This window comes from Mustela nigripes, chromosome 2, assembly GCF_022355385.1.
Source record: "Mustela nigripes isolate SB6536 chromosome 2, MUSNIG.SB6536, whole genome shotgun sequence".
NCBI classification, from domain to species: domain Eukaryota; kingdom Metazoa; phylum Chordata; class Mammalia; order Carnivora; family Mustelidae; genus Mustela; species Mustela nigripes.
In genome coordinates, this window is record NC_081558.1 from 105,606,278 (window position 1) to 105,631,403 (window position 25,126).

Genomic DNA, 25,126 nt, shown 5'->3' on the forward strand with positions numbered 1-25,126 from the left:
GCCGTGGGGGGGCGCCCCTTGCGGGGCGCCGGCGCCCGGAGCGCCGAGAACAGGGTCCCGAGCCGGCCCTGGCCCCCCACCCCCCCCCCCCCCCCCCCCCCCCCCCCCCGCCCCGGTTCCCTGGAGTCGCTTCTGACGCTCCGCAGCCTCCAGGGTCCAGCCCTTCCTGCGGGCGCTTCCCTTCCGCCGGATTCCCACGCCGGAGTCGCCCTCGGCAGGCGCGCAGCCCGCGGGAGCGCTGCCTTCCGGACTAGCTCCGCCGGGCCCCGCGGAGCCCTTTTCGGCGCCCCGCAACCCTGCACGGTGGGGGCACTGGACGGGAGGACGCCGCGGGCTCGCCGCCAGATCTAGAGGGCCAGGGCCGGCTCGGGACCCTGTTCTCGTCCCTCCGGGCGCCGGCCCCTGGAAAGGGGCACCGACCCACGGCGACGTCCCTCGCGTGGCGCGTCCACTCACCCTCCCGCCCGCGGCCCTGCAGCTTCCTTCGGGAAGTCCCAAAGAGTCCCGTTCGAGCTTACTGGGGTGTGGCCGCGTTGCCGGCTCCCCCGGGGCTGCCCCCAGCGGAGCGGCACTTCCTCCTCGCTCCCTGCCGGGCCGCGGCGCCCGCCGCGCTCCTGCCCCGCGCCCCGGCTCCCTGTCCACCTGGGACGCGCGCACAATGGACTCGGGACCCGGCTGCCGAAGACAGGCCGCCGTTTGGTTGGACAATTAGCGGAGGTGGGCGGGGAGTTAACGAACCCCACACACGCGCCTCTCCATGAAGATTCTTGAGCTTTCTTTGAAGAAAGGAGTGCATATGCTGCAGTGTCTCTGTGGAAGGAGCCTGAGGTCCAGCAACAGCCTAAGTGGTGAGAAAATGTTCTTTCCTGAGCCCCAGGACGCTGCAGATGCCCCCATGCCCCCACCCCTTCCTCCTCCTGGCTCCCTGCGCCTCCCTCTCCTTTATTCTGCGCTGTCAGCGGTAGGAGGAAGGCATTCCCCACTGGGGCGAGAGAATGGCCCCGCCGCCCGTTCTGTCTTCGGGGGTGTTTTTTTGTTTGTTTGGTTGGGTATTTTTTGTCCCCCCCGCCCCAATCCCTGAAGCCATCTGCGCTTTGTAGAACGCTCTAGCTCTCGCGCAGCGCCTGAACTGGAATCGCGGGTCTCTTTCAGAGGGGTGCTGATAAAAAAGTGACCTGCTTTCGCACTTCCTCGCGGCTCTCTCCTTGTGACTTGTAAGGGCGGCGTGCGACTTGGAGTTGCTCAGTGTCTGCTCTTGAGAAGTTGCTGGTGCGTTCGGCAGGAGAGGGGACTTTTAAACAAGTGGCTGGCGAGCCAGGTATCTTTTCTTTTTCTTCCTTGGTCAGAGAAGTAGACTTCTGGCCCTCCGCAGAGAGTAGCTTCGCCCTGGAGATAAGCAATTTCTGTCCTCGGTGCTGGAACAGGAAAGTCCCAATTAGTATTGGGTTTAACCAACCGGGTCCCTCAGGAAAGGTCCAGTGAGGGAAATAAAGAAAATCAGGCCCTTTTAATGACCTGCGAAATTAAAAATTTAAATGAAAACAAAACAAAACAAAACCCTAAACTAAAATCAAGAAAGTGAAATTCTTTTCTGCTGAAGCCATATGCGGTGCTGTTTCGCCACTTTGTGTTGTGCATCTCCCTCTCTTTTTTAAGGTGTAAGTTTCCTTTAAAGTGATTAAGTCTATTAACCTTGCAAGGGCTAATCCCATTTTTGTGTCTTGGTTTTCTCTTTCCAAAATGGAGAGGGGAGCGGTGTGAGGAGAGGGAAAGGTTCCTCTAGTATGTCTAAGTAAGTGTCTCTTTGTAAAATATTTATTTTGTTCATAAATTGCACGTAACTTTAGTAGTCAACATTTTAACAATATTATAATAGGTTTCATGTTTAAATAAAACTTCAGTTGCTATTCTGGGGGAGCTGATTCATTTGGATACATACCTATTTTCACCCTGTTCTAGAGCTATGAAGATTATATTTTGGAAAGATTAGAGTATATATAGATATCATTCATTATTTTTCTAAAACTTTGACTCTCTGATTACTCACCACTCTGAACGAAAAGTAAAACTATTTTAAAAGAACTAATTAGGTAATTTAACTATATGTGAAATACGAGAATACACTTTTGAAATGAAATCAGCAATGAGATGTTTTATTTTTACTTTTGCTCAATTCATAAGATTATTTACACAGTCTTTTTTTGCCGCCATATTTATTAGTGCTAAAAGATATCCAACTTCTATATTCTGAATTAATGCGTTTGATGTTATGGTTTTGTATTTTGAAAATACATATTTCAGGAAGTCAACTGAGATGTATGTTGATAATTATTTCAATCTTCCTTGTCTACATTAAATAAAACATGAATAGATTGCAACTTGGATATATGTTTCCTAGATTTGAAAGAAGTTTAGGTATGGTGTGTAATAAAGATAGGGGTCTACCCCATGTAAAATTAGGTAACACATTAATTTGCATGCAGAGTCAGTCTCTCATATATTAACAAATCCAAGTAGAAGTTATATGTGATGGGGCAGCATAAGTTGTTGCAAAATCATGGGACTTAGAGTCAGAAGACCTAGTTATAAAGGAGTCTCAATAAAATTACTAAGGATCTTTAGTATTTTTATTTGAAAAAAAGTGGAAATAATAGCTCTAGCCTGGTTCCTGTATCTTGTTTAATCCTAGATTTAACATGCAGTCCTTTGAACAACATTGTACTTTATTTTTATATATGCTTTTTTACTTAGTGGGATGGTTGGTATTTTAGAGGATGATCACTCTAGGGGAATTCTTGTAAAATGGTATGGTCACAAGTAATGAAGATTAAGTTTCCTTCATACCCTTTCCACAGCCAGAGGTAATATATAGCATTACTAAGAGATTATTTCTGGGAACTACATTGCTTTTGTTTGATTGTGGCCTTCCTCAGCTTATGATTTGGGACAACATACATGACTTTGTTATTCCTCAATTTATACATACATGTTAATTACCATGGTAATAGTACTTATTTCTTACATTGTGGTAAAGATTAAATGAATTGCTAATGGTTAAAGATATGTTGAGCTCTAACTATATGCCAGTCATCATTTTGAGAACTTTGAGTCTTCCATATATAATGTGCTCAGTATATTTTAGATATTATTATTTTTGTGTTCCATTTTAACATGATTCCATTCATGTAACTTGTACCATTAGCATGACATCATAGCAATTCTGTGTGAAATGCTGTTATTCCCAGTATATGAATACAAAATGAGGTGAAGACATCAGATACATTGTCATGGAGCACATTTTTAAGAATAAAGCTGGAATGTCCAATTTTATTATTTTTCAACCTACCTAAAGAGAAGTATAATAATATTTTGAACTGTGTTAGAATGTTATACCAGCTGCTTCTTCCCTGCTATTTTACAATCGAGGGAAATCGAGGGGAGAAGTGACATAATTTGTTTTAAGAGGTTAAGAGAGTCTTCTAATGGATTGCTGAAATTTTTGTAATTAGTAAGCATTTCAATATTTTCTTTAGGTTTTATTAAATAAATGGAGTTAAATGCAAAATAATCATTACTAACTTTTGAGCTTCTTAGTATAAGTAAAATGTTTTATTGTTCTTGTCTTTCCTCTACAATATCAAATATTAATATCTAATTTATCCATTATATTAGTTTATAAATCCTTCTTACTTCAGTAGGATGGAGATAGTGTGAGCTATCAAACAGAAAACAATCTTAGAGGCACCTGGTGGCTCAGTTGATTAAGAGACTGACTGACTCTTCATTTAGGCTCAGGTCATGATCTCAAGAGTCCTGGGATTGAGTCCCATATTGGGTCCCCACTCACCGTGGAGTCTAGTTGACATTCTTTTTCTCTCTTCCTCTGCCTCTGCTCTCTCTCTCTCAGATAAGTAAATCTTAGACAAAAGTTAAGTGTGTTGTTTATGGTTATTCCTGGTATCTTATGATCTTTTTTTCTTTTCTTTTCTTTTATCCATTTCTCAAAATGAATGATTTTTTTTTCTCACATGTGGAGCCTATCTATTGAAGGAAAGTTAAGAATTTTAAAATTCTGAACAATTCTTCTCAGAGTATAAGACCCTTCCATTAACCTGGAAAATGCTAATTTCTTGGTTCTAAGAGAGTGAATCAAGTTCATTTTTCTCTAGATTAGGGACCTTTACTAAGAACATAAGATCAAAGAAGAGTCTAGATTAAAACAATAGCTTTATTGTCTGCTCCTTTTCCTCTCAAGATCTAGCTTGGAGGAAAGCAGAAGCATTTTTATTAAAGAAGGGTGTTAAAGTTATAGGTTTCTTACCGCTTTGGTAGGAAAGATCAGTTAAAGAAGGATTTTTGCACTAACAATCAGGCTCCAGAGAAAGCTGCCTTAGGTATTAACGTGACAGAGGATGGTAGCACTTATGGTAGTGGGTCCCTACAATAGTAGTAACACAGGTGTGTGTGCTTGTGTGTGTGCATACATGTACAAGGAGAGAGGGGGAAGCATTGTGCTTGTCTTATGACCCTAAGCGATTCTAGAAAATCAGCCCTTGTGCTCTCCTCTTTCCATTTATTTATTTATTTATTTAAAGAATTTTATTTCTTTGACAGAGAGAGAGACATAGTGAGAGAGGGAACACAAGCGGGGTGAGGGGTGGTGGCAGAGGGAGAAGGAGGCTTCCTGCTGAGCAGGGAGCCCCATGCAGGGCTCCATCCCAGGACCCTGGGGACCTGCGTTAAAGGCAGACATTTAACTGACTGGACCACCCAGGTGTTCCTCTCCTCTTTCTGTATACGGACATAACTGTCCTGTGGTATTCAGTCAGGTAGGGGTTTCTCAGACTGGTAGCATGGAGGATTACCACATGTCTAGAGACTGACTTGTACAATCACATCAAGTTGCCTTTATGTGGCCTTGAAACAGTCCAGGCCAAAATAATTTATCAATCGTGATGAACACACATATCTAAAACCCAGTCACACTCTTACTTTCAAGTATAGTACTACCCTCTAAATTAAAATTGCCAACTTATACTCAGTTTTTCATCAGCTAGTGTGTGCCTAAGGAATTTAGGCTTTAACTACTCTACAAGATACTCAAGTGATCCCAAGAAAGAATTTGGTTGCAAAGTGGTTATTGATTTAAGCCCATTTCCCAGGAAGGGATCCTCTACAAAGATAGCATTACACAGTTGTTGTCTGTTCCTCTCTGCTTTACTCCTGAGTATAGAGTCCTTGAATCTCTTCTCTTTTTCTTCAAGGATATAAGTAACATCCAAATTTGGAACAAATGAAAATAATGTATTTATAAATTGAGGCTATTTTAGATTCAAATTCAATCTTCAGAAATCTACTTCATCAAAAGCAAATGATGAAATTTACCTTTTGAAGACATGTATTCAGTTGTTTACATCATTTTAATTTTGAAACATGGCTGATTTCAGTATGTAACTGCCTTCATTTATTTAATCTTGGAAAACTTCATTAGAGAATAATTGATGATTTATACATGGCAATTATCTTTGTTGTAGAATCTTTGAGCTGTTTTTTTTTATATCACAATCTTAAAATTCTTCAGTATTTCAATGTTGCTTCGATAGCTAAACTGAGTAAGAATTAGTAACACACAGGACATCTATCACTTTCTTATGGTGTTCATTTTCAAAGGGATTTTTGTTGTTTTACTTGATATTTTCAGTGTTAATGTCACAAAATTCAAGTTAATGCTTGTTATTAGTTTTTTTATTAGTATTAGTATTTTTAAATTGACATATAAGGTATTATTTGCTTCAGGAATACAGGTCGGTGAATAGTAGTATTTTTAAAAACTATTTGCTAAGTGTCCACCATGTGCAAATGTAGTAGATCTTACCACTTTTCACCCAGTATTTTGGGTTTTCCTCTTGGACACATTGGAAGATGGCATTACCCCATTCTCTTGAAGTTAGGTGTGGCCATGTGACTTCATGAGCAAATGAGTTATGGGCAGAAATGGCAACACCTCACTTCTATGTGGATACTCGAACAGCCAGGGCACAACTCACTTCGGGCTTTCGCCTTCTGATGATGTTCAAAGCGGGGGTGGCTCCATCAGCCTCTGTCCCTGAGTGTCTGTAGTAAATGAGCCCTACTGTGTGACTCATGATGGACAGTTAGCTCTAATGAGAGGTTAAAGTCTTTTAATAAGGAGCTTAGATTTTTTTTTTAATATCTTATTTATTTATTTGACAGAGATCATAAGAAGGCACAGAGACAGGCAGAGAGAGAGGAAAGGAAGCAGGCTCCCCGCTGAGCAGAGAGCCCACCGCAGGCTCCATCCCAGGACTCTGGGATCATGACCTGAGCTGAAGGCAGAGGCTTTAACCCACTGAGCCACCCAGGTGCCCCTAGGAGCTTAGATCTTTAAGACTATTTGTTATCTGGCCTATCCTGATTGATAGAGTTGGACCGTTTAAAATAATACAATTTAATGGTAGGTATTTGGGCTCTGTTTAAGGTTCTTTCCAGTTTCTCTATGATCTCAACTGTAGGATATAAACAACAGATGTATTGGTTTTCTGTCAAAATCTTGGAGTAATTAGTTTAGCATCCCAAAGTATGTGCTTTTGTCATCCTTCTTTGAAGTTAGCACATCTGGAGCATAGCGGGTCCTTGTTTCTTAAATGATAGTTATCTTTCCCCCCAAAATAAGAATGAAGTACTGAAGTTCCACTGATGTTTGAGAATATTCTTTCATATTGTAATTTAATTTCATATTGTAATTTAATTTCAAGGGTTCTAAGAACACCAGGGCTCTTTACTATATACCCTGAGATGTAGAAACTACCTTTTGATGTCTTCAAGCATATCCTGAAAAGGGAGACCTAGCTACAATACCTGAAAAACTAAGACAACATGGCAGCTCATATCTCTACTGCAAGGAGCAATCCAAATAAAATTGTTTTTCTTCTCCCAGCTTATAAATTGAGAGCTGTGTGCATGGGAGAAAACCAGGGCAGTACTCTATGGTAAAGGGATTGAGCTGAATGCTCTCATCTAGGGCAGGGACCCACAACCATTTGCCCAGCTCAAGGTTAGCACAGCAAGAGATGGGAGGGAAGCCAGACTTTTCCCCAAAGCCCAGGATGCTTGAGTCATGCCAACTAGCCCTTGACAATTTTTCACCCTCCCTTCCTTCTCCATCTCAGGATAGAAAGTTAAACATGTCTCTGACATCAGGAGTTACCCTTTTTTAATTTAGCAAACATTCCTCGAGGACTGGTGGCGTGCAAGATTCTCTGTTAGGCACTCAAGACCCAGGAAGGTGAAATAGATAAATCCACGCCCAATACAAGCAAGAAGTATGCTGCTAGGCTGGAGAGGATATGGGCCCAACACGGAGAACCAGGGAGCCTCAGTCAGTTTCAGTTTAATAGCCTCTCATCTGAGTCCATGCTCTATGGCAAAATCACTGCAAGGAAGGAAAAACAGTTCTGCCTGGGATTCATGTTAATCTCCCTGCACTTGAAAAGCATTTAGAAGTTCGAAACGTGGTACTGGTATGGGGCAGATGGGGGCTTTAATGGAAAGGAGTAGTATTTCTGGATATTTTGCCAGAAGAATGTGTTTATATAAAAATAAGCTACAGATATAAAAAAAAAAGCATGTTTTTTGAAAAGTCATTACCCAACAACTCAATTCAAGCCTACCCGGCCTTGTTCATTTTCAGCCATCCTGCCGAGTTATCTATGTTATATATCTCCTCTGCCCCAACTTCAGCATGAATCCATTTATTTGTAGTCGGGTACAATATCCCAGCTTCTAAGAAACCAAGTTCTGTGCTCTGGTATCAGAGGTAGAAAGGGACATCCAGGGAGTACTTATGGATCAATTTTTTCAGTTTCCATGGAGTATGTTAGGATGATGAAGATTTCCTTTGTATTATTTCGTGTATGAAATTGCTATCTTTAGGTCTTATTATTCTTATTGCACAATGTTAGGAATGCCATGGCCGAATATTTCTTCTACGCCATTAAATGTTGTGGGACATTTGCATTTCCTAAGGTGCCAATCAGAAAGATGCTGTGAATCTGCCAAGACAATCTCTCTTGCTGTAATGATCTTTCTTGTTGATACATAAGCTTCTAGTACTGTCCTACCCCCTCCACTCATTACTGTTTATAGAAACGATAGCATTGCAGTTGGTGTCACTGATTGCTTACGTTGCTGCTTCAATGAAGCCAGCTGGGATTCGATTGCATGGTCTTTAAATAAAACTTAGTGGCACAAAATGAGTCTCTTTTTTGAGGGGAGGGGTGTTGTTGCTAGCGGGATGGTTCTCAAAAGCACTAATTATTTGCTTGACTTGGAGCAACTTGGGAATCTGTGAATCGCCGTGTTGGCTCAGTGTCTGACCTTGGCACTAAGGAACTTGTGAGTAGATAGCATAGTTCAAATCTTTCTGAAGCCATTTTCAAAATGATAGCGATGAATTCCTTCCCCACAGTCTGTTGTAGTCCTCAGTATGTAGCTCATTGACTGGAGATAGTTCATGTAGCTACCCAAAGGCTGAAGCCAGATGATGAACTGAGATCATGAATTCCAGACAACAGTGTTCTGTGACAATCTGATGACAGTCCTGTGTTCACAGACAGCGTGAGGATGACCTGGAAATGGTGAGAAACAGAGAGAAAAGTTGGTGCTGCATTTTCTAAAACCGCCATAGTAAAAAATTGGAGGAGCTCAATAATGACTTTTGGCCTTTTGGCTCCCAAACTTAAGTGTGTGTTAGGCAGGATTCCTTTTTATAGTTACATAATACAGATTAGCAAACTACTCCAAGTGAAGATTTATGTGTTTATATATATTTATTCTCTGTCTCATGCGATTGTGTGTATGTGTTTCTTTATGTGACTCTGTGTGTGTGCGTGTGTATCTTTGATTAAATGCATTCCATATTGTTAATGTCAGTTACCTTTAGGGAGTTTGATGGCAGACACTTGCTTTGTGCATTACATATTTGTGTATTATTTGAATTATGAAAATGTGTTCCTTTTATAATAAAAGTAGAGATTTGTGAAGATCTCTGTTTATTTCCTGAAAGCAAATAATCACCATAATATCCACAGCATTAGGAATAATTGTGAATTTTATTTCATTGATAGTAACAAGTGTAAAATGGTATTAGTGGAGTAATTTGGCTGTAGCAGGTAATTTGGATAATATTCTTCTAAGTGACTTTTGATAACTGAATTTCTGGAATTAATCATGGTAGCACTAATATTTTTCTTAATAGTTCATACTACTCCAGTTTCATTTCTCTCTTGTGTACATAGATTATTTACGCCATCAAGACAGGAGGTCACAAAAGTTATGTTAAATTTTAACATTGTAGGACCAGTGTAAGTGAAAAAATTCCCAAGTTGCTCAGGACTAAAACATAAATTGACTTTGGTTTTCAAGTCCTCACATCAAGTGTCATTTGGTAGATTGCTGACTTTCCATTCCTTGGCTGAGTTTTCTCTTGCCAAGTAATTTCTAGGAAAAACTAAAAGAGTATTTACACATTCCACAAGTCTGTGCTAGAATACAAGAGCTTTGTCACTCTCCTTTTCAAGTCTTAAGGAAAACCAGACTGTGGGTCTTCAGAATCATATGCTGATGTCCAAGGAAAGCAGAGGTTTCAGCACCAGTGCAGAAAAATGGAAGTGTAAAGACAAATACAAGCTGTCACTGCCCCTGGAGCTCATGGGACTTGTCCTTCTCTAAAAGAGTCTCTTGTTCATCTCTCTGCAACTCCAGCCTATTTCTGCACAATGGATGTCTTCTGTTTCCCCCAGAATTAGGAACTGCTGCTTCAGGTTCCAGAGAGGCAGTGAGGTTATTCCTATTCCCATTCCAAGGTTCATTGCCTTTCCCATCATAGGATGACTGGAAGTAGAGCATCCATGCCCTTTGGGGGAAATAGTCACTCCCAGCAGAGTATGGTTTGATCGCTCCTGGCTTACAAAAAGCAATCGTGGTAGTTAGTACATTTCTAAATGTTTGTGTCATTCCATTTTAAATATTACTGGATGAGGAATGCTAAGTGTATGAGCCAGGAAGCATTGTACCTTTCCTCCATCTTTCTTTCAAAGTAGATGGTAGAAGAGCTTAGTGTGGCATGTTCTTCTTGGTAGGATCTCTTCCACAAACTCTTGGGACAAATAAACCTACTGAGATTAAACAAGGATTTTCCAACAGAGAAGCCTAAATGGAGGGGAAGATTCTGTACGAACTTGTTTCTGCTCCAAATATATCAAATCTAAATTACTAAACAAAATACTTAATATCTTAGATGGGAAAATATGCTACAGTGGTTGGAGAGGTTTTATAGCATCAGAAACTAGGAAACTGACTTGCATTAGTATAATGAGAAAGCCTCTAAAAGTACGGTCTCTGAAGATAGAGGAATTTCTATGATTAAGGGAAATTGTAATTTTTATCCTATGGGGCAAAAATTACTAACATTCTCCCAAAATGTTATTCGTCTGGTATAAGAATTTTAACATTCAGCCTCATCACCTACCCTTTTGCTTGAAGAGTTGAAGATTTTAAGTTGGTCAGAGCAAAGATATTATGGAACATCACTTCATATATAGATTGATTCAGCCAACATTTACAGAGACCCACACTATGAGTCCGGCAGTGGGCTTGCATGAACCCTGCTTTAAGATAACTCATACTTGAATAAGAGGGAGAATACATGAGCATAAATAGTCCCAGTTATTAACAGTGTCTATAGTGTGTCATTCGTAGTTACCATTGTAGTTACGCTAGAAAGGACTGCTATGATTGTAGCAGAGAAAAATTCTCCCCAGTGGGTTTTGTTTTTAGGTTATGTTCTCTGATAATTACTATTTGCTGACACAATTCTTTGCATGTGCTCAGTTTAAGTTTTAGTTGAATAGAGTGGTTGTTCATTTCGTTTTTACCACTCTAAACTGGGAATATGTAGCTATAGTTAACATTAGGCAACTAGCCTGAGTGAATCATCGTTACAATTTTGTTTTCTAAAATGCAGTACAGTATGGATTCCATTACCTCAACTGGAAATGATGTTCATGGCTTTGGCCTTTGGGAGGGCAAAGAAGGAACAGGGGAGAAAATATATGTAGTTTGTTTTTAAAGTGAAAATACAGAAATGAACAGAGATTAATATGACACACACTAATATACCTAAGATCAGAATGAACAAATTGTTCACATTATGCCTTATATAGTTCAGATTTTTTAAAATAAAGAGGTCAAATTATTATTGATAAAGTTAATATTTCCTAGAATGTCCCTCTCTCCATTCCAGAGTGTTTCCTCTCTCAGGAGTGAAACTAAATTGACTTCAGTATGTGTCCCTCCAGTATGATTTATGTATCATGTATGATATTGTTTTGAGGGTTTCTAAAATTCATATAAGTGGTCTTTTTAAAAAAAAAACACATTTTATTTATTTATTTGACAGAGATCACAAGTAGGCAAAGAGGCAGGCAGAGAGAGAGAGAGGAGGAAGCAAGCTCCCCGCTGAGCAGAGAGCCCCACATGGGGCTCGATCCCAGGACCCGGGGATCATGACCTGAGCCGAAGGCAGAGGCTTTAAACCACCGAGCCACCCAGGCACCCCACATATAAATGGTCTTGAACTGTATTTACCTCTTTGCATCTTATTTTTTCACTCAGTTTTGTGTTTTTGAAATCCACCTCTGTTAATGCAAATTTATCAAGCTCAGAAACATATAGCCTGGTGTGGGGGAGTCTTCTGCAGGAGCGCAGAGTCCAGACTGTAGAGCCAACTTTGCCTGGGTTTGATCTGACTCTGCCTTGACCAGGGGTGTGACTCTGGACGTTTTTTCACTTCCTGCTCCCCGCCCCCAACAGAGCTTTCAGTGTCCTCCTGTGTAAACTGGTACTCACATGTACCTTTCACAGATGTGGTGAGAAGTAAAATGAATTAAAATTAATATATATGAAGCATCTAGAATAATCAGACATTGAGTACCATATAAATATTTTATTATCTAGTATGTTTATTTGGGAATGTGTATCAGTTCATAGCATGAAGAGCAGTCTTGCTTGGCTAGTATTCCTTGATTGTTTACATCTAGCACCGTGCTAACTGGGAAAAAAACCCTGTCCAGTGTTGGCTTCCTGTCAGAGGGAATTAGGCATTGAGTGGGGCTGAATGGGAAGAACTACAGTTCTTTACCTAAGCTGGAGAAGTTAGTGAGTCAGTAAGATGTGATGGTCTCCTGGCTGCCGCTGCTGCACAGTGGGCTGTCATCAAAGGATGGTGTGGCGTGTGCTGAAGAATTGCCTTATCCCCTGGGGGAGCTGGTTTTCTGGCATCGGTGGGGCTGCAGGAACAGCTTCTGAATGGTGTGAAGTCCAGTTCCATTTCCCTTTGGTGGTCGGCTATACCGTCCCCTCCCCTCTCCAGAATTGCACGTCGGTGCACTTAGTCACCTCACCTTTTCAACTGAGAGGAAGTGACTCCTGGTTGAGCTGGATGTTAGAATGAGCCTGTGACGCTGAAGCGCATCCCTCTGGATGTTTCAGACGAAAGACCAGTGAAAGACTAGATGCAGCGGAGCTTGTCCAGTGACCTCAGACGGCGTCAGTGCTGCGTCCCCCGCCCCCTGGCCCTCCTTCGCTCCTTCCTCCCAGCTGAAGAGAGCTGGCTTTCTTGGAACCATGGAAAGGCGTTTCTAAAGCAGGCACTAAAACTGAAATGAGCCTTTGTTTGGATTGCTCTCCCCACCTCACGAAGCTTTTTGGCATGGCCAGACTTTGTGGCTTTAATGAACCTTGCTGTCATTCTCACAACCCAGATGTTAGGAAACAAACATCACTCCGGTGTTGTAATCTTCTAACGAGGAGGGACCAATTATTATATTATGCATGGAGCATAAATGATTCCAAATGTAGGATCAGGATATCTGGGTCCTAGCAACAGCTGTAGGAACTGGATACACAGGTTTTTGTTTGGCTGATGAGGAAACAGGCCCAGCAGACTTGAGGTGGTTGTTCAGAGCCGCATGTCTCTGTAGAGTGGCTGGATCTTTGGATGCTCTACTCTTAGTATTCTTGGTATTTAGATGCTAATTTGGAGTCTCTTTCTTTTACTCACTCATTTCTTGACCTTAGGCAAAATTTTTTAACCTTTGTGAGCCTCAAAATCCTCATCTGTAAGATGGGTATAATCATTCTTGCCTCCATCAAAGCAACATTTGAAGATCAGATGAAACAGGGTGCATGCAAACTGGAAAAATCTAAAAGGCACAATACAGCTCTAACTTATTTATTATTACTATGGTTATTGTGTTGGATACATTTATGACACAAGGCTATGTTGCAGATAAAATAAAGCTTCATTTTACATTGTCTTGGAGAGACAGAAGAAACTTGGCCGAAACCACTTATATCAACATGAAATGTATAGCTTCTTTGGAATAAGGGTCATACCTTCCAACAGCTATCTCATCCTGTAACACACCAAGTTTTGTGGTGTACCCTAGTATAATGCTGCTCAAAGACGGTGCTCTTCCAAACCCTGGTATCGAACCCTTTCCTTCTGCATTGCGAAGTAGGACAACATGATAAAGGTTAGGGCATTTTGCTGATTTAAGCTTACTTTAAATTCTCTTTGCTAATGATTAATAACTGGAATCTTGCCCTGCCTATGGAAATGTTCTCCAACAGGCAGGCGAAGTTCTGTTATTGAAGGCTTACATTGCTTAGTTCTTAGTCAATGAGGAACAAATCTAAACTGTATTAGAGTTTAATTTCTGGGATCTGCAGGCACTTTTGTCTCTGAGGCAGAGAGAACAAATGAGCTACTTTTAGGTGTATTAATCACGTTAATGAACAGCAGCTTCTAATAAAAATAACAGCACAAGCAGAAGGAGATAGTAAAAACTCATGTGAGCACTGGCAGCCAGATGTATTTTAGCACAAGTGGGTTCCTAGTATGTGTTTGGCAGGGGCAAATAGAGATACAGCAACTCCTGCCCTAAGGAGTTCACAGTATGGCAAGGGAAAAAAGATCTAAGAGAAAAAAGATATGAAGAAGACATATTTAAGGGGAGGTGCTAGTCCTAAGGTAGGAACAATTTATCTTGGATGCAGAGAGAGATGAGAGCAGCTCCCTCTGCTCAGTGATGTGTGTGTGTGTGTGTGTGTGTGTGTGTGTGTGTGTGTGTAGTCAGAGAGGCTTATCTGGGAAGGCTTCAGGGGAATATGCTACCCAAGTTGCATTTTAAAGAATAAATAGGCATCCACATCGCATAGGAAATGATGAGGAAGGGCATTTTGGGTAAAGGGGAAAATATGCACTGAGGCGTGGGGCCAAGGAAGAGCATGTGTTTCAGGCTAAATTTGCTCGTTCTTTCCTTCATTCTTTCGGTCGTTTATGGATGGTCTCCTCTTCACCAGGTACTGTTCTAACTGCTGGGGATTCGGTGGTGAGCAAAACAATGTCTATTTTAAGAGCTTACTTTCTAGTGCAGAAGTAAACTAATAAATAAATAAACAACTGGCATGCATTTAATATAATGTCAGATGGTGGGAAGTGCTATAACGAGAAAGAAATGTATTAAGGGGATAGAGAGTGAAGGAAGGTCTCGTTAGAGATAGCGGCTGTCTTCTCTGAGGGAATGGCTTTTCGAGGGAGCAAGCCTGCAAGTACTGAAGGAGAATGCGCTCTCGCTGGAAGGAACAGCAGGGGCAAAGGTCCTGAAGCAGGAGGAGCCTGGACGTGGTCAAAGTGGAGCAAGAAGAGCAGGGTGGCCGGAGCAGAGTGAGGTGAACGGTAGAAAAGGAGATTGTTCCTGGCCTTGTGGGCTGTGACAAATATTTTGGAATTTATTTTGAGGATTATGGGAAGTCGTGAAAGAGTTTTGAACAGGGGTGTGATAAGCCATTTACATTTTAAATAGATCACTCTGGCTGCAGTATGAAAATAGACTGTATCAGGGAGACTATTTAGGAGGCTATTACAGTATTTCTGGTGAGACGCTTGGAATAGAGTCATAATGTGTTAGGTGGTAAGACTTGGTCTGATTTTGGATGTATTTTGAGGTAGAGCTGACAGGATTTGCTAATTGATTGAGAGAAGAAGAGAAGTCCAAGGTGGCTCAAGTAATTTTACCTGAGCAGCGAGGCAGAGAGAGAGATCTTTGACCGAGATGGGCAGTGGAGGAGGACAGAACTGCTTTGAAGGATCGACTCAAGTGGTCTGTTTTCCTTCTGTAGGACCTAGAATTAGAGGAGAGGCATTGAGTGGAAAGAAGAAAGCCTGGAAGTTAGTGGAGTCCATGGCCAGAGATAGGAAATGGGAGCCATCAGCATGTGGGTGGTATTCAGAACCCCAGGACTGTATTCAGTCACGTAAGGGGCGAGTGTTGATATGAAAAAGAATAGATTGAAGGAATAACCCTGAGGTTCTCCTACATCGAGCCATTAGAAGTCAAAGTTACCAAAGAGAATCCAAAAGAGAATCTTGAGGAGTGGAGACAATTCAAAGAGTGTGACAGCAGGAGTTAAGTGAAGAAGGAAGGACCAGCCAGGTGATCTGTAGTTAGCAGCCTGAGAATGGATCCTCAGATTGGGAAATGTGGGGGGACACTGCTCACCTGGGCGAGCGGTTTCAATGGAAACATGGCTGTGAAAGTCTGATTCGAATGGGCTCAAGAGACCAGAAGTAGAGATCATAGAGACGATGATTATAAAAAAATGTTTGCAGGAGTTTTGCAGTCAAGTTATATAGGCAAATGAAGGGAATGTGAGATCAGGGAACACCATTTTTATGAGAAATATTATGGCCCATGCTGATGAGAAGGATTGACTAGAAAAGGGAAGGCTGTTGCCGCAGGAGAGTTGGGGATAATGCAAGAGGAAGTGGCTTCCCCTTGTTAACAAACTCCAGGCTTGGGCCAGCTACATCCTAGCCACATTAGACTCCTTTAAAAACAACAATAACGACAACAGCAGTGACCACAGAAAGATTGTTTTACGCTAGACTAGACCAGAAAGGTCCCATGTACTCATATTTTTAAAAAGCTTGACTGTGGTTTAGACCTAGATTTGGGAACTTTCGTTTTAGGTGACACCATGTATTTACAGTGGTGTCAGGAGTCCATTGACTTGGAGTGGCAGAAGATGGGGCTGTAAGTGTTGACATTTTTAAAAAATATATATATTTATTTGAGAGAGAGAGAAAGAGAGCATACATGAGCAGGGGAAGGGGTAGAAGGAGAGGGAGGATCCCCAAGCAGACTCCCCACTGAGGGCAGAACCTGATGCGAGGCTCAGTCCCAGACCCCTGAGATCATGACCTGAACCAAAATCAAGAGTCAGCTGCTTAACCACCCGAGCCCCTGAATTTGACTTTTTATAAATCTTTAATCGCTTAGCTTTGGCTTTTCTTGTTTTGGGATTTCTCTCCTAAGCATGCCATTAGCATTAGTGAATGGAAGCTGCTAGTGGTTTTTGGAGCCTATATGGTTTTCCTACAGGGCTGTGAATGGAAGTGCCTGGTTCTCACACTTTGTGATTAGAAACACTTTGATTCAGATTTTAAGCAAATAGTTAAACTTACTGAAAATGTGATGGCCATTTGCTTTCCTCTCTTGTAGGAACACATAGCAATAGCCATGCGACTGCCGAATCTAGCACAAGTATGTTCAAGAAATTGGGTCAAAGTGGACCATTAAAATTTACACCTAATATATTGAGTCTTAGCACCCAGTTAGGTGTGCAGACACTTGATTATTTAAAGTGAATAATACTGTGAAGGGAGATTGGACCTGAAACCCAAAGTCTCTGTAACTTACAAACTATGTGAGTTTTGGCCAGTTTTGTATATGTATATGAAAAAAAAAACACGCTTTTCTTTCCCTGCCTCTGTCATAGGGTTATGAAGATCAAATGAGTGGAAAATATTTCATGATTGTGGAAGTCTTACAGTACACACACACACACACACACCCATGTATATATAGTTTTTATGTGAATTGTGAGAAGCAGCTTTTATAAGCATAGTTTAACACTACATGACACAAATATCTTGGAAAAGTGACTATTCACACTTTACAACCATTTGTGATGCAAAGTGAGGCTGCTTAAGAGGTGTATGTATGCATCTGCTTTGTTCCGTATTGTTTTTATTAGATTTCCTCAGAGATTAGGATAATTTTTGGATTATGATTATGCAAGAGGGAATAGAATGATACTGCAGGCTGTATTTGTAACCCATTGTAACCCCTGCCGGTCACACAATGCTTGGAGGTGAAAAGGGAGAGATCCTATCTGGTCTTGGAAAGCATGGTTCCGAAGGGATGATATTTCGTTAGACTACATCTAGTAGATGATGGCCAGGATATTAATAGGACTTGAAATCATGACTTATAAAGAGCAAGTGAACGCCATAGTGATGTTTAGCCTAGAGAGAGACCAGAAGATTGAAGTAGAATTTAATATTCCAGGGGTTTCAAGAAAGTGGAAGCAGATTTGATGGACTGAGTTTGAAAGGGAGCTCTGGGCTGAGCAGGAAGTGACTACAACCGTGGTGAACACACAAGGAAAGCTTTGGCAGCTTGTGACTCTCCAGTTGCTGTTATTGTACAAGCAGATGCTGTGTGACTGCTGAGGTATTGCAGAGGGATTTAAACATCCGATACGAAGCAGAAAGAGATGACCTGTGGAATCTTTTCTAGCTCTAATGCTCTGTGTCAAATCTGAGACTCTCTACGAGGAGGAGCTAATGAATTTTCTGAGCTCTACTGGAGGTTGAGGGAAGGTTACAGAGAAGTCAGAGATGGCGAATGGTGGGTTATGCTAAGCAATAGAAAGATTTCGGGTTGAGTTCAGAAGGTGCCTAGGAATACAAAACTTGTCTTTAAAATTCCCAAGTCTTTAGGTAAATCCCTGGGTGCGTGCTGTCTGGTCATTCTTTCCTAATTCAGGAAGTCAGAGCAGTGACACTGGTGTGTAGCTTGATCTTCTTTTTTTTTTTTTTTTTAAAGAGAGAGAGGTCACAAGTAGGCAGAGAGGCAGGCAGAGAGAGAGGGGGAAGCAGGCTCTCCACTGAGCAGAGAGCCTGATGTGGGGCTTGATCCCAGGACCCTGAGATCATGACCTGAGCTGAAGGCAGAGGCTTAACCCACTGAGCCACCAGGTGCCCCTAGCTTGATCTCTTCTAAATGACAAAGGAAAATGTCAGCCCCTGAGGCCTCTTCATATCCTCCTTCAAGGGTAAAATTCACTGTAAAATAATAAGGTCCTTGAACACATAGCTCTGAGTAAGTGGATGCACTGAGTGGAAGAAGCAGCAGTTTAATCTACGGATCATTTAGGTAATAAGAAGTCCATTTGACATACTGAACAGCTCACTGTGCTCCTAATGCAGTTAATGTCTTCCATGTTGACTCATGGGTTGATGTTGCTGGAAGGAACTTTAGAGACAGTTTAGTCCTTCTATATAGAGCAAGCTGGGGTTCAGGAGGGAGTGGGCTGATGACTCTCTGAGACTGTGGGCTTAGACTCATGCTACCCATAGTCTGAGGTGTGTTTATACCATTCACACTTCCGTAGTAATGCCCATCGCCACATGTTAAGATGATTATTTTTCAATTTTACGGGAAATAATTTCATTTTACAGCATCACTTCGTATCTCTACCGTTCTGTATGTGAATTAGAATAATCTTTTGGAATTAGCTCAGAGGAACGTCTCCTTAAGGAGATAATGATACAGAAGGAGCAAATATCAGCTAATCCAGTAGCCTGAAATCAGGACATTCATACACATCCTGTGTAATGTTGCTACATCTGTGTGTTCCTGTTATTTATTTTTCTGTGAGTCAACACACAAGAAAAAGTTAATTAAAAAAATTTAAAAAGTCAGTTTAGTCTTGTAGCAATTATATCTGCAAAATTACAAGTTTAATATGGTGAGTTTTTTCCAATATAAAAATAGTTATTTTAAAATATCCATAATATTTAAAAATGATTCTACTTATTTATTAGAGAGGGAGAGAGGGCGTGCGTGGATGAATGTGTGGGTGGGGAGGGTACTGGGAGGGGGAGGGGCAGGGGACAAGCAGACTCCCCACTGAACAGGGAGCCTGATCCCAGGACCCTGAGATCATGACCTAAGTCAATGTCAGACACTTAACCAACTGAGCCATACTGGCGCCCCAACCATAATTTTTTAAAGGTTTTATCTGGTTGTCACTTAAAATCATTTTGCATACCATGCTTTGGGAGATACTGAAAAGGTGAGACTATTTTAACAAACTATCTGCTCATGTAATAGATGATGGCCCATCTTCCTCTGTACCCTCCCCATCCCACTATGGATATTTCAGTAATTTAAGAGAAAGAACACCAAATCCTACCCTTGTTCACACACACACACTCATACTCACACACTTTTTTTCTTTTCTCTCCATCAGAGTGAAGGGATTACAGAGGAAATAAAAAAATAATTCGTGAGAAGCGCATGAATCAGGTTACATCCATACGTGAACTAAAGCTGAGGCTCTCCCTCTGGACTAGAGGGTGATTAAGGAAGTGTGTGAAATGAGTATTTCCTTCCTCCTGAAATTTTGATCAGTTGCTTACAGATTCTCATTCGAGATAGAAGGTCTAGGTAAAGGCTGCTTGCACAGTTTTTCTCCCTGTAGTGACACCACATGGTCCACTGACGCATAAACACAGCAAAGTAAATTCAGTTTTGGGAATTTGTGTTTGCGGTAGGAATGCTTTTTTTTTTTCCCCCTTAAAGATTTTATTTATTTATTTGACAAAGAGAGAGAGAGAGAGAGATCACAAGTAGGTGGAGAGGCAGGCAGAGAGAGAGAGAGCAGGAAGCAGGCTCCCTGCTGAGCAGAGAGCCCGAGGCAGGGCTGGATCCCAGGACCCTGGGATCATGACCTGAGCCAAAGGCAGAGGCTTTAATCTGCTGAGCCACCCAGGCACCCAGGTAGGAATGCTTTTATATGATGGCTGACACTTCCATTTGGTTTCAGATGATGCTTGGGACAATCTGTCTCGTAGATCTAAGCTACTTTCTGTGACTGAGCTCATTTTGCCAGTTGGAGACACCCAGTGAAGAAGACAAAAAAACTTGATCCCATTTGAGCCAGAATTTTTAATTCTAATAAACTGATGGTTTTCCTGAGTGGAGCTTTTTAAACAGTGTGCATGGCTAGTGTCCCCCAGCCCTAAGGAGATTTTCATGTCACTCTAGCATGGTATAATTGTAATTTTCCAGGCGTGCCTTGTTTATGATGTGAAGAAGAATAGTAAAAACTAGACAATAAAGAACAAAACCTCTAGTACGTATGGTACTTTGGAACTTAGGAAACACTCGTGTGCATCAGCCGTCTTGAGACACATAGCATTTCCATCAAGTAAACGTTATTTCCCCCGTACTTTAGGGAGAAAACTACAGATCTGACAGGTGCAGTTATCTTCATAAATTTCCATAGTTTAAATGTGTAGCAAGTGAAGACTTACAAGTCATTATATATATATATATATATATATATATATATATATATTTTTAGATATAAGTATCTTTTTTTTTTTTTTTTAATTTGACAGAGAGACATCACAAGTAGGCAGAGAGGCAGGCAGAGAGAGAGAGAGAGGAGGAAGCAGGTTCCCTCCTGAGCAGAGAGCCCGATGCGGGACTCGATCCCAGGACCCTGAGATCATGACCTGAGCCGAAGGCAGCGGCTTAACCCACTGAGCCACCTAGGTGCCCAGAAGTCATTATATTTTTAATCCAATGAATCTTCTCTTCTATCGCTGCCTTCAGTATCTCAAATTTTTGTATTATTAGATAATAAAAACTCAAAAACACAAACACTTGATCTTTGGTATATATATTTCACAGGAAGCGGTTTTGAATTAAAATTTGCTTCAGAGGCACCTTCTGTGGCACGGTTGGTAAAGCATCCAACTCTTGGTTTCAGCTCAGGTTGTGATCTCAGGGTCGTAGGATCAAGCCCCGCATTGGCTCTGTGCTCGGCATGAAGTCTTCTAAAGACTCTCTCTCCCTGTCTCTCTACCCCTCCCCCCGTGAGGGTGTACTCTCTCTCTTTATCTCTCATAAACAAATAAATCTTTAAAAAAATAAAACTGTCTTCAAAGAGGTTTTCTGGCTTAATTTGTACATTGCAGTATGAGATGACAGAGATGTGAACCTTGCCTTCAAGGAGATCACAGTCTTATGGGGGCAGGGGAAGGTACATATGCCAACACCTGATTACAGAGCAGCCTGGGATATGTGTTATAAGGTGGGTATAGACAAAATCCTATGGAGGAATAAAAAATAAAAAAAGTTTAAATTGAAATGAAGAAGAAATCAGAGAAAGCATCATGGAAGAAATATGATTATGTTAATGATTCTTTTTGACATAGGTAAACTTTGTCTCCCAGACAAATAAATGAATAAAATCTAAAAAAAAAAAAACCCTTTCCATTTAAATATTATACATAGAGAAGTACACATATCACACATTTACAGTTTGGTATAGTTATACAAAGTGAGCACACCCAAGTAACCACCACATAGGTTAGAAACAGAATACTGCCACCATCCTGATAACGCTCCTTGTAGGTACTACTTTCCCCAAGGGGGGCCATTTACCTTTCTTTGACACTGTAGTTTGCCTGCTTTAAAACTATGTTAAAACTTACATTTTTAAGATCTGTTCATATTGTTGCATATAATCGTAGTTGTAGTTTGCTTATTTTTGTTACTGTAAATATACCACGCATTTATTACCTCTTCAACTGTTGATGGTTATTTTTTCCAGTGTGTAACTATTGTGAATAGTGCTGCTATGAACAACCTTGTACCTATCTTTTTGTGAAAGTATCTGTGTATTTCTGTTGGGACTAGTGGATTTTCTGAGTCATGACATACATCTGTATTAACACAGCTTTTCATGAGGAGGAATAAGAATGATAAAGGACTTCACTGGCAGAGGAGAAAACATTACAAAGACCCATGATAGACAGGAGAGAGAATTCAGAGACTAATGGGCAATTGAGGTGGCAGGAATATACTGTGTTTGAGAGCAGGGCAGTGAAATGTAGATTTGGAGAGAGAGACAAGGAAGAAGGGAAGAGTTTTGAGAAAGCCTCAGCTGTTTCACAGAAAGATCATTATATTAGGCATTCAGCTGCAAGTCACAGAAGACTTCAGAAAGTGTCTTAATCAGATGGTTTGACTTTTCCTAAATACTGAGAAGTTTGAAAGTAGGCCTTTTGCAGGCTTTCACTCAAAACTCAGCAAAGCCGGGGCGCCTGGGTGGCTCAGTTGGTTAAGCAACTGCCTTCAGCTCAGGGCATGATTCTGTAGTCCCGGGATCGAGTCCCACATCGGGCTCCTAGCTCTGCCAAGAGTCTGCTTCTCCCTCTGAACTTCTCCCTCTCATGCCCACTCTCTCTCTCTCTCTCAAATAAATAAAATCTTTAAAAACAAAACTCAGCAAAGCCATCCAGGATCTGGGGCCCAGAGTCTTTTTTACTGTGACATTCTTAGCATGTTGCCGTTCATATTCTTACTTGTGCTTTACAGTCTCAAGATAGTTGCTGTAGCTCTAGATATCAAGTCTAAATTCAAAGCAAAGAGTGTTGGTGATGTCAGCCACATCAGTCTTTCATCAAGAGAGTCAAAGTTTTTTGAGCATCTCCCCAAAGACTTTTAGCAAAAGTGGGTGATGCCCAGCTGAAAGTGAGGCTGGTAGATTGGGACATAATATCATTGAAGACTGGCTTATATCAATTACCATCCATTATTCTCATCTGAGCATATCGTTGCTCCAAGGAACACTAGAACCCTCTTTGAAGAGAAAAAAAGGAAATGGATATGAGGTAGGTGGTTAAATGGGTCTCCCATAATAATGACGGCCTCAGAGTAAAGAATAGGTCAGGGGGAAGGGTTTTATAATGTGCAAATTTATATTCACATAAGAAAATTGGGAATTTTTATAGAGAAAATTAACATATCATTCCATTAGACAATTTACAACTCACAAGAGCTTTTTATTATTACTATTTTTTTGCTGTTGTTGTTAGTGAGGTAATGTGGTAAAAAAATAATCAGGTAATATCTCTTAAAGGGAGTTTGCTTTAGCAAACTATCAGTCACATAAAGTGATTTTTGCCAGATTTTTTAGAATAAAGTGAAACCAATGAGCATACAAGCATCGTGAGCTGCTGCAATTACAAGTGGAGTGGTGTAAAGAGATTTCCATGATGCATAAATTAAAGCATCCCATCATAAGGCTAACAGATCCAAAATAGCCTCAATTTGGTCTTTCATGTGACTATTTCTATCTCAAACCTGCAGTTGTTGGTTTCTGACAAATTAATTTGTCATGAAGTAAGTCGAGTTAGTGCAGAGAAGGACAGAACCTTGATTCAGATCTTTCAAAAACTCATATATATTACCGTAAAGAGAGAAAAGTAGTCCTAGGAATTTCCATTTTAAGCAAATCTTGAAAATCAGGGCAGTCAATAAATTCCATTTCCTGATAATTTATTCCCTACCAGCAGCAAAAAAAGGTGCTTATTCAATTAAAGTTCACAAAACGTATTTCTGTCTTTAGTGGCTGTTTATTACCTTGTTTGATGTTATGGTGGTATTACTAAGCAAGGGTAAAGGTTTCTGTATTAGGTAGAATTAAGGGAAGGAACACAGGTTCACAGCTGTGTCATCTCCAATGTGATATTGACAAAGGTAGACCTAACGGACTGAGAGACTTTCATATCATACTGTGATGAGTGTTCTGTCCTCAAAGTTTTATTTAGGGAGAAGAAGAAGACAGAAGGAACGGGAGTGTGGTTGGAAGACCTCGTTCAGACTTGAGCTCAGCAACATTTGTGTAACTCTGTTTTCATATGTGATTAGCAGTGATGAGTGGAATGTTTCCATATTAAGAAACAGTTCCCAGATTGTTTCATAGACAATTATAGTGTCTGTTGGTCCATTTCAAAACTATAGGTAGCACCAGTGCAAGTGTTTTTATCAGGAGGTAATTGATGGACAAATTTCATTATTCTGAAGGATGTTAAAGATTCAGAATGTAAACAGTCTTAGAAAAATAGTAGGTGAGCTAAAAGCCTTAGCTTTTTTTTTAAGTTAATTATAGTTAAGTCATTGGAAATATTTGGGGAAGTAAGAGGTAGAGTCTGTAGTCTTATTTGGATAGTTTATCACAAAGTACAACCATGTTTTTTCATTTTCATTCATTCATATGTCTGAAGCACAATATTGGGCTGAGGGTACAATAGCCTGATATTCATGCACTAATTCAACAGAATATTAACTGAGACGCTTACCATGAGCCACTGATCTAGGTGCTGGAACTGCAGCAACAGACAAATTAAAATGTCTGATCAGCAGTTCCTGCATCCTTATGGAAACATGTATTTTTCATGGCATTTTCCCAACTTTACCAAATTGCCATGCTTTCCAAGCAGGTAGAAGAAAAGAGAGAATACTAGAAACAGGCCTCAGTTAATCTCAACCCAAGAGGTTTCATCAGGTTGTACATTCCTTATTTTTAAAATTTACAATGAAATTATAAATAAAGCACTTTCATCCAGTGAAGTGAGGAGAACACGGGCAGCAACCTCTTCGACCTCTGCCGCAGCAATATCTTCCTAGGAACAACGCAAAAGGCAAGGGAAGCAAGGGAAAAAATGAACTACTGGGATTTCATCAAGATCAAAAGCTTTTGCACAGCAAAGGAAACAGTTAACAAAATCAAAAGACAACTGACAGAATGGGAGAAGATATTTGCAAATGACATATCAGATAAAGGACTAGTGTCCAGAATCTATAAAGAACTTAGCAAACTCAACACCCAAAGAACAAATAATCCAATCAAGAAATGGGCAGAAGACATGAACAGACATTTCTGCAAAGAAGACATCCAGATGGCGAACAGACACATGAAAAAGTGCTCCATATCACTCGGCATCAGGGAAATACAAATCAAAACCACAATGAGATATCACCTCACACCAGTCAGAATGGCTAAAATCAACAAGTCAGGAAATGACAGATGCTGGCGAGGATGCGGAGAAAGGGGA

General features: G+C 40.8%; 1 protein-coding gene across 4 annotated transcripts in view; it reads left to right on the forward strand.

The window, feature by feature from the left end:
* FGF12 (fibroblast growth factor 12) overlaps positions 1–25,126 on the forward strand; it is a 574,557-nt gene that overhangs the window by 187,848 nt on the left and 361,583 nt on the right. Inside the window, exon 1 of one of the 4 annotated variants that reach the window (XM_059391274.1) lies at positions 264–848. The exons of 2 other annotated variants lie outside the window; for them this stretch is intronic. In XM_059391274.1, the coding sequence (XP_059247257.1) occupies positions 758–848 (91 nt within the window). In that variant the 5' untranslated portion in view covers positions 264–757. Of the gene's footprint in view, positions 1–263; positions 849–1,296; positions 1,319–25,126 lie in introns of those variants that run through there. One more of the 4 variants, XM_059391277.1, reaches the window with a different exon arrangement.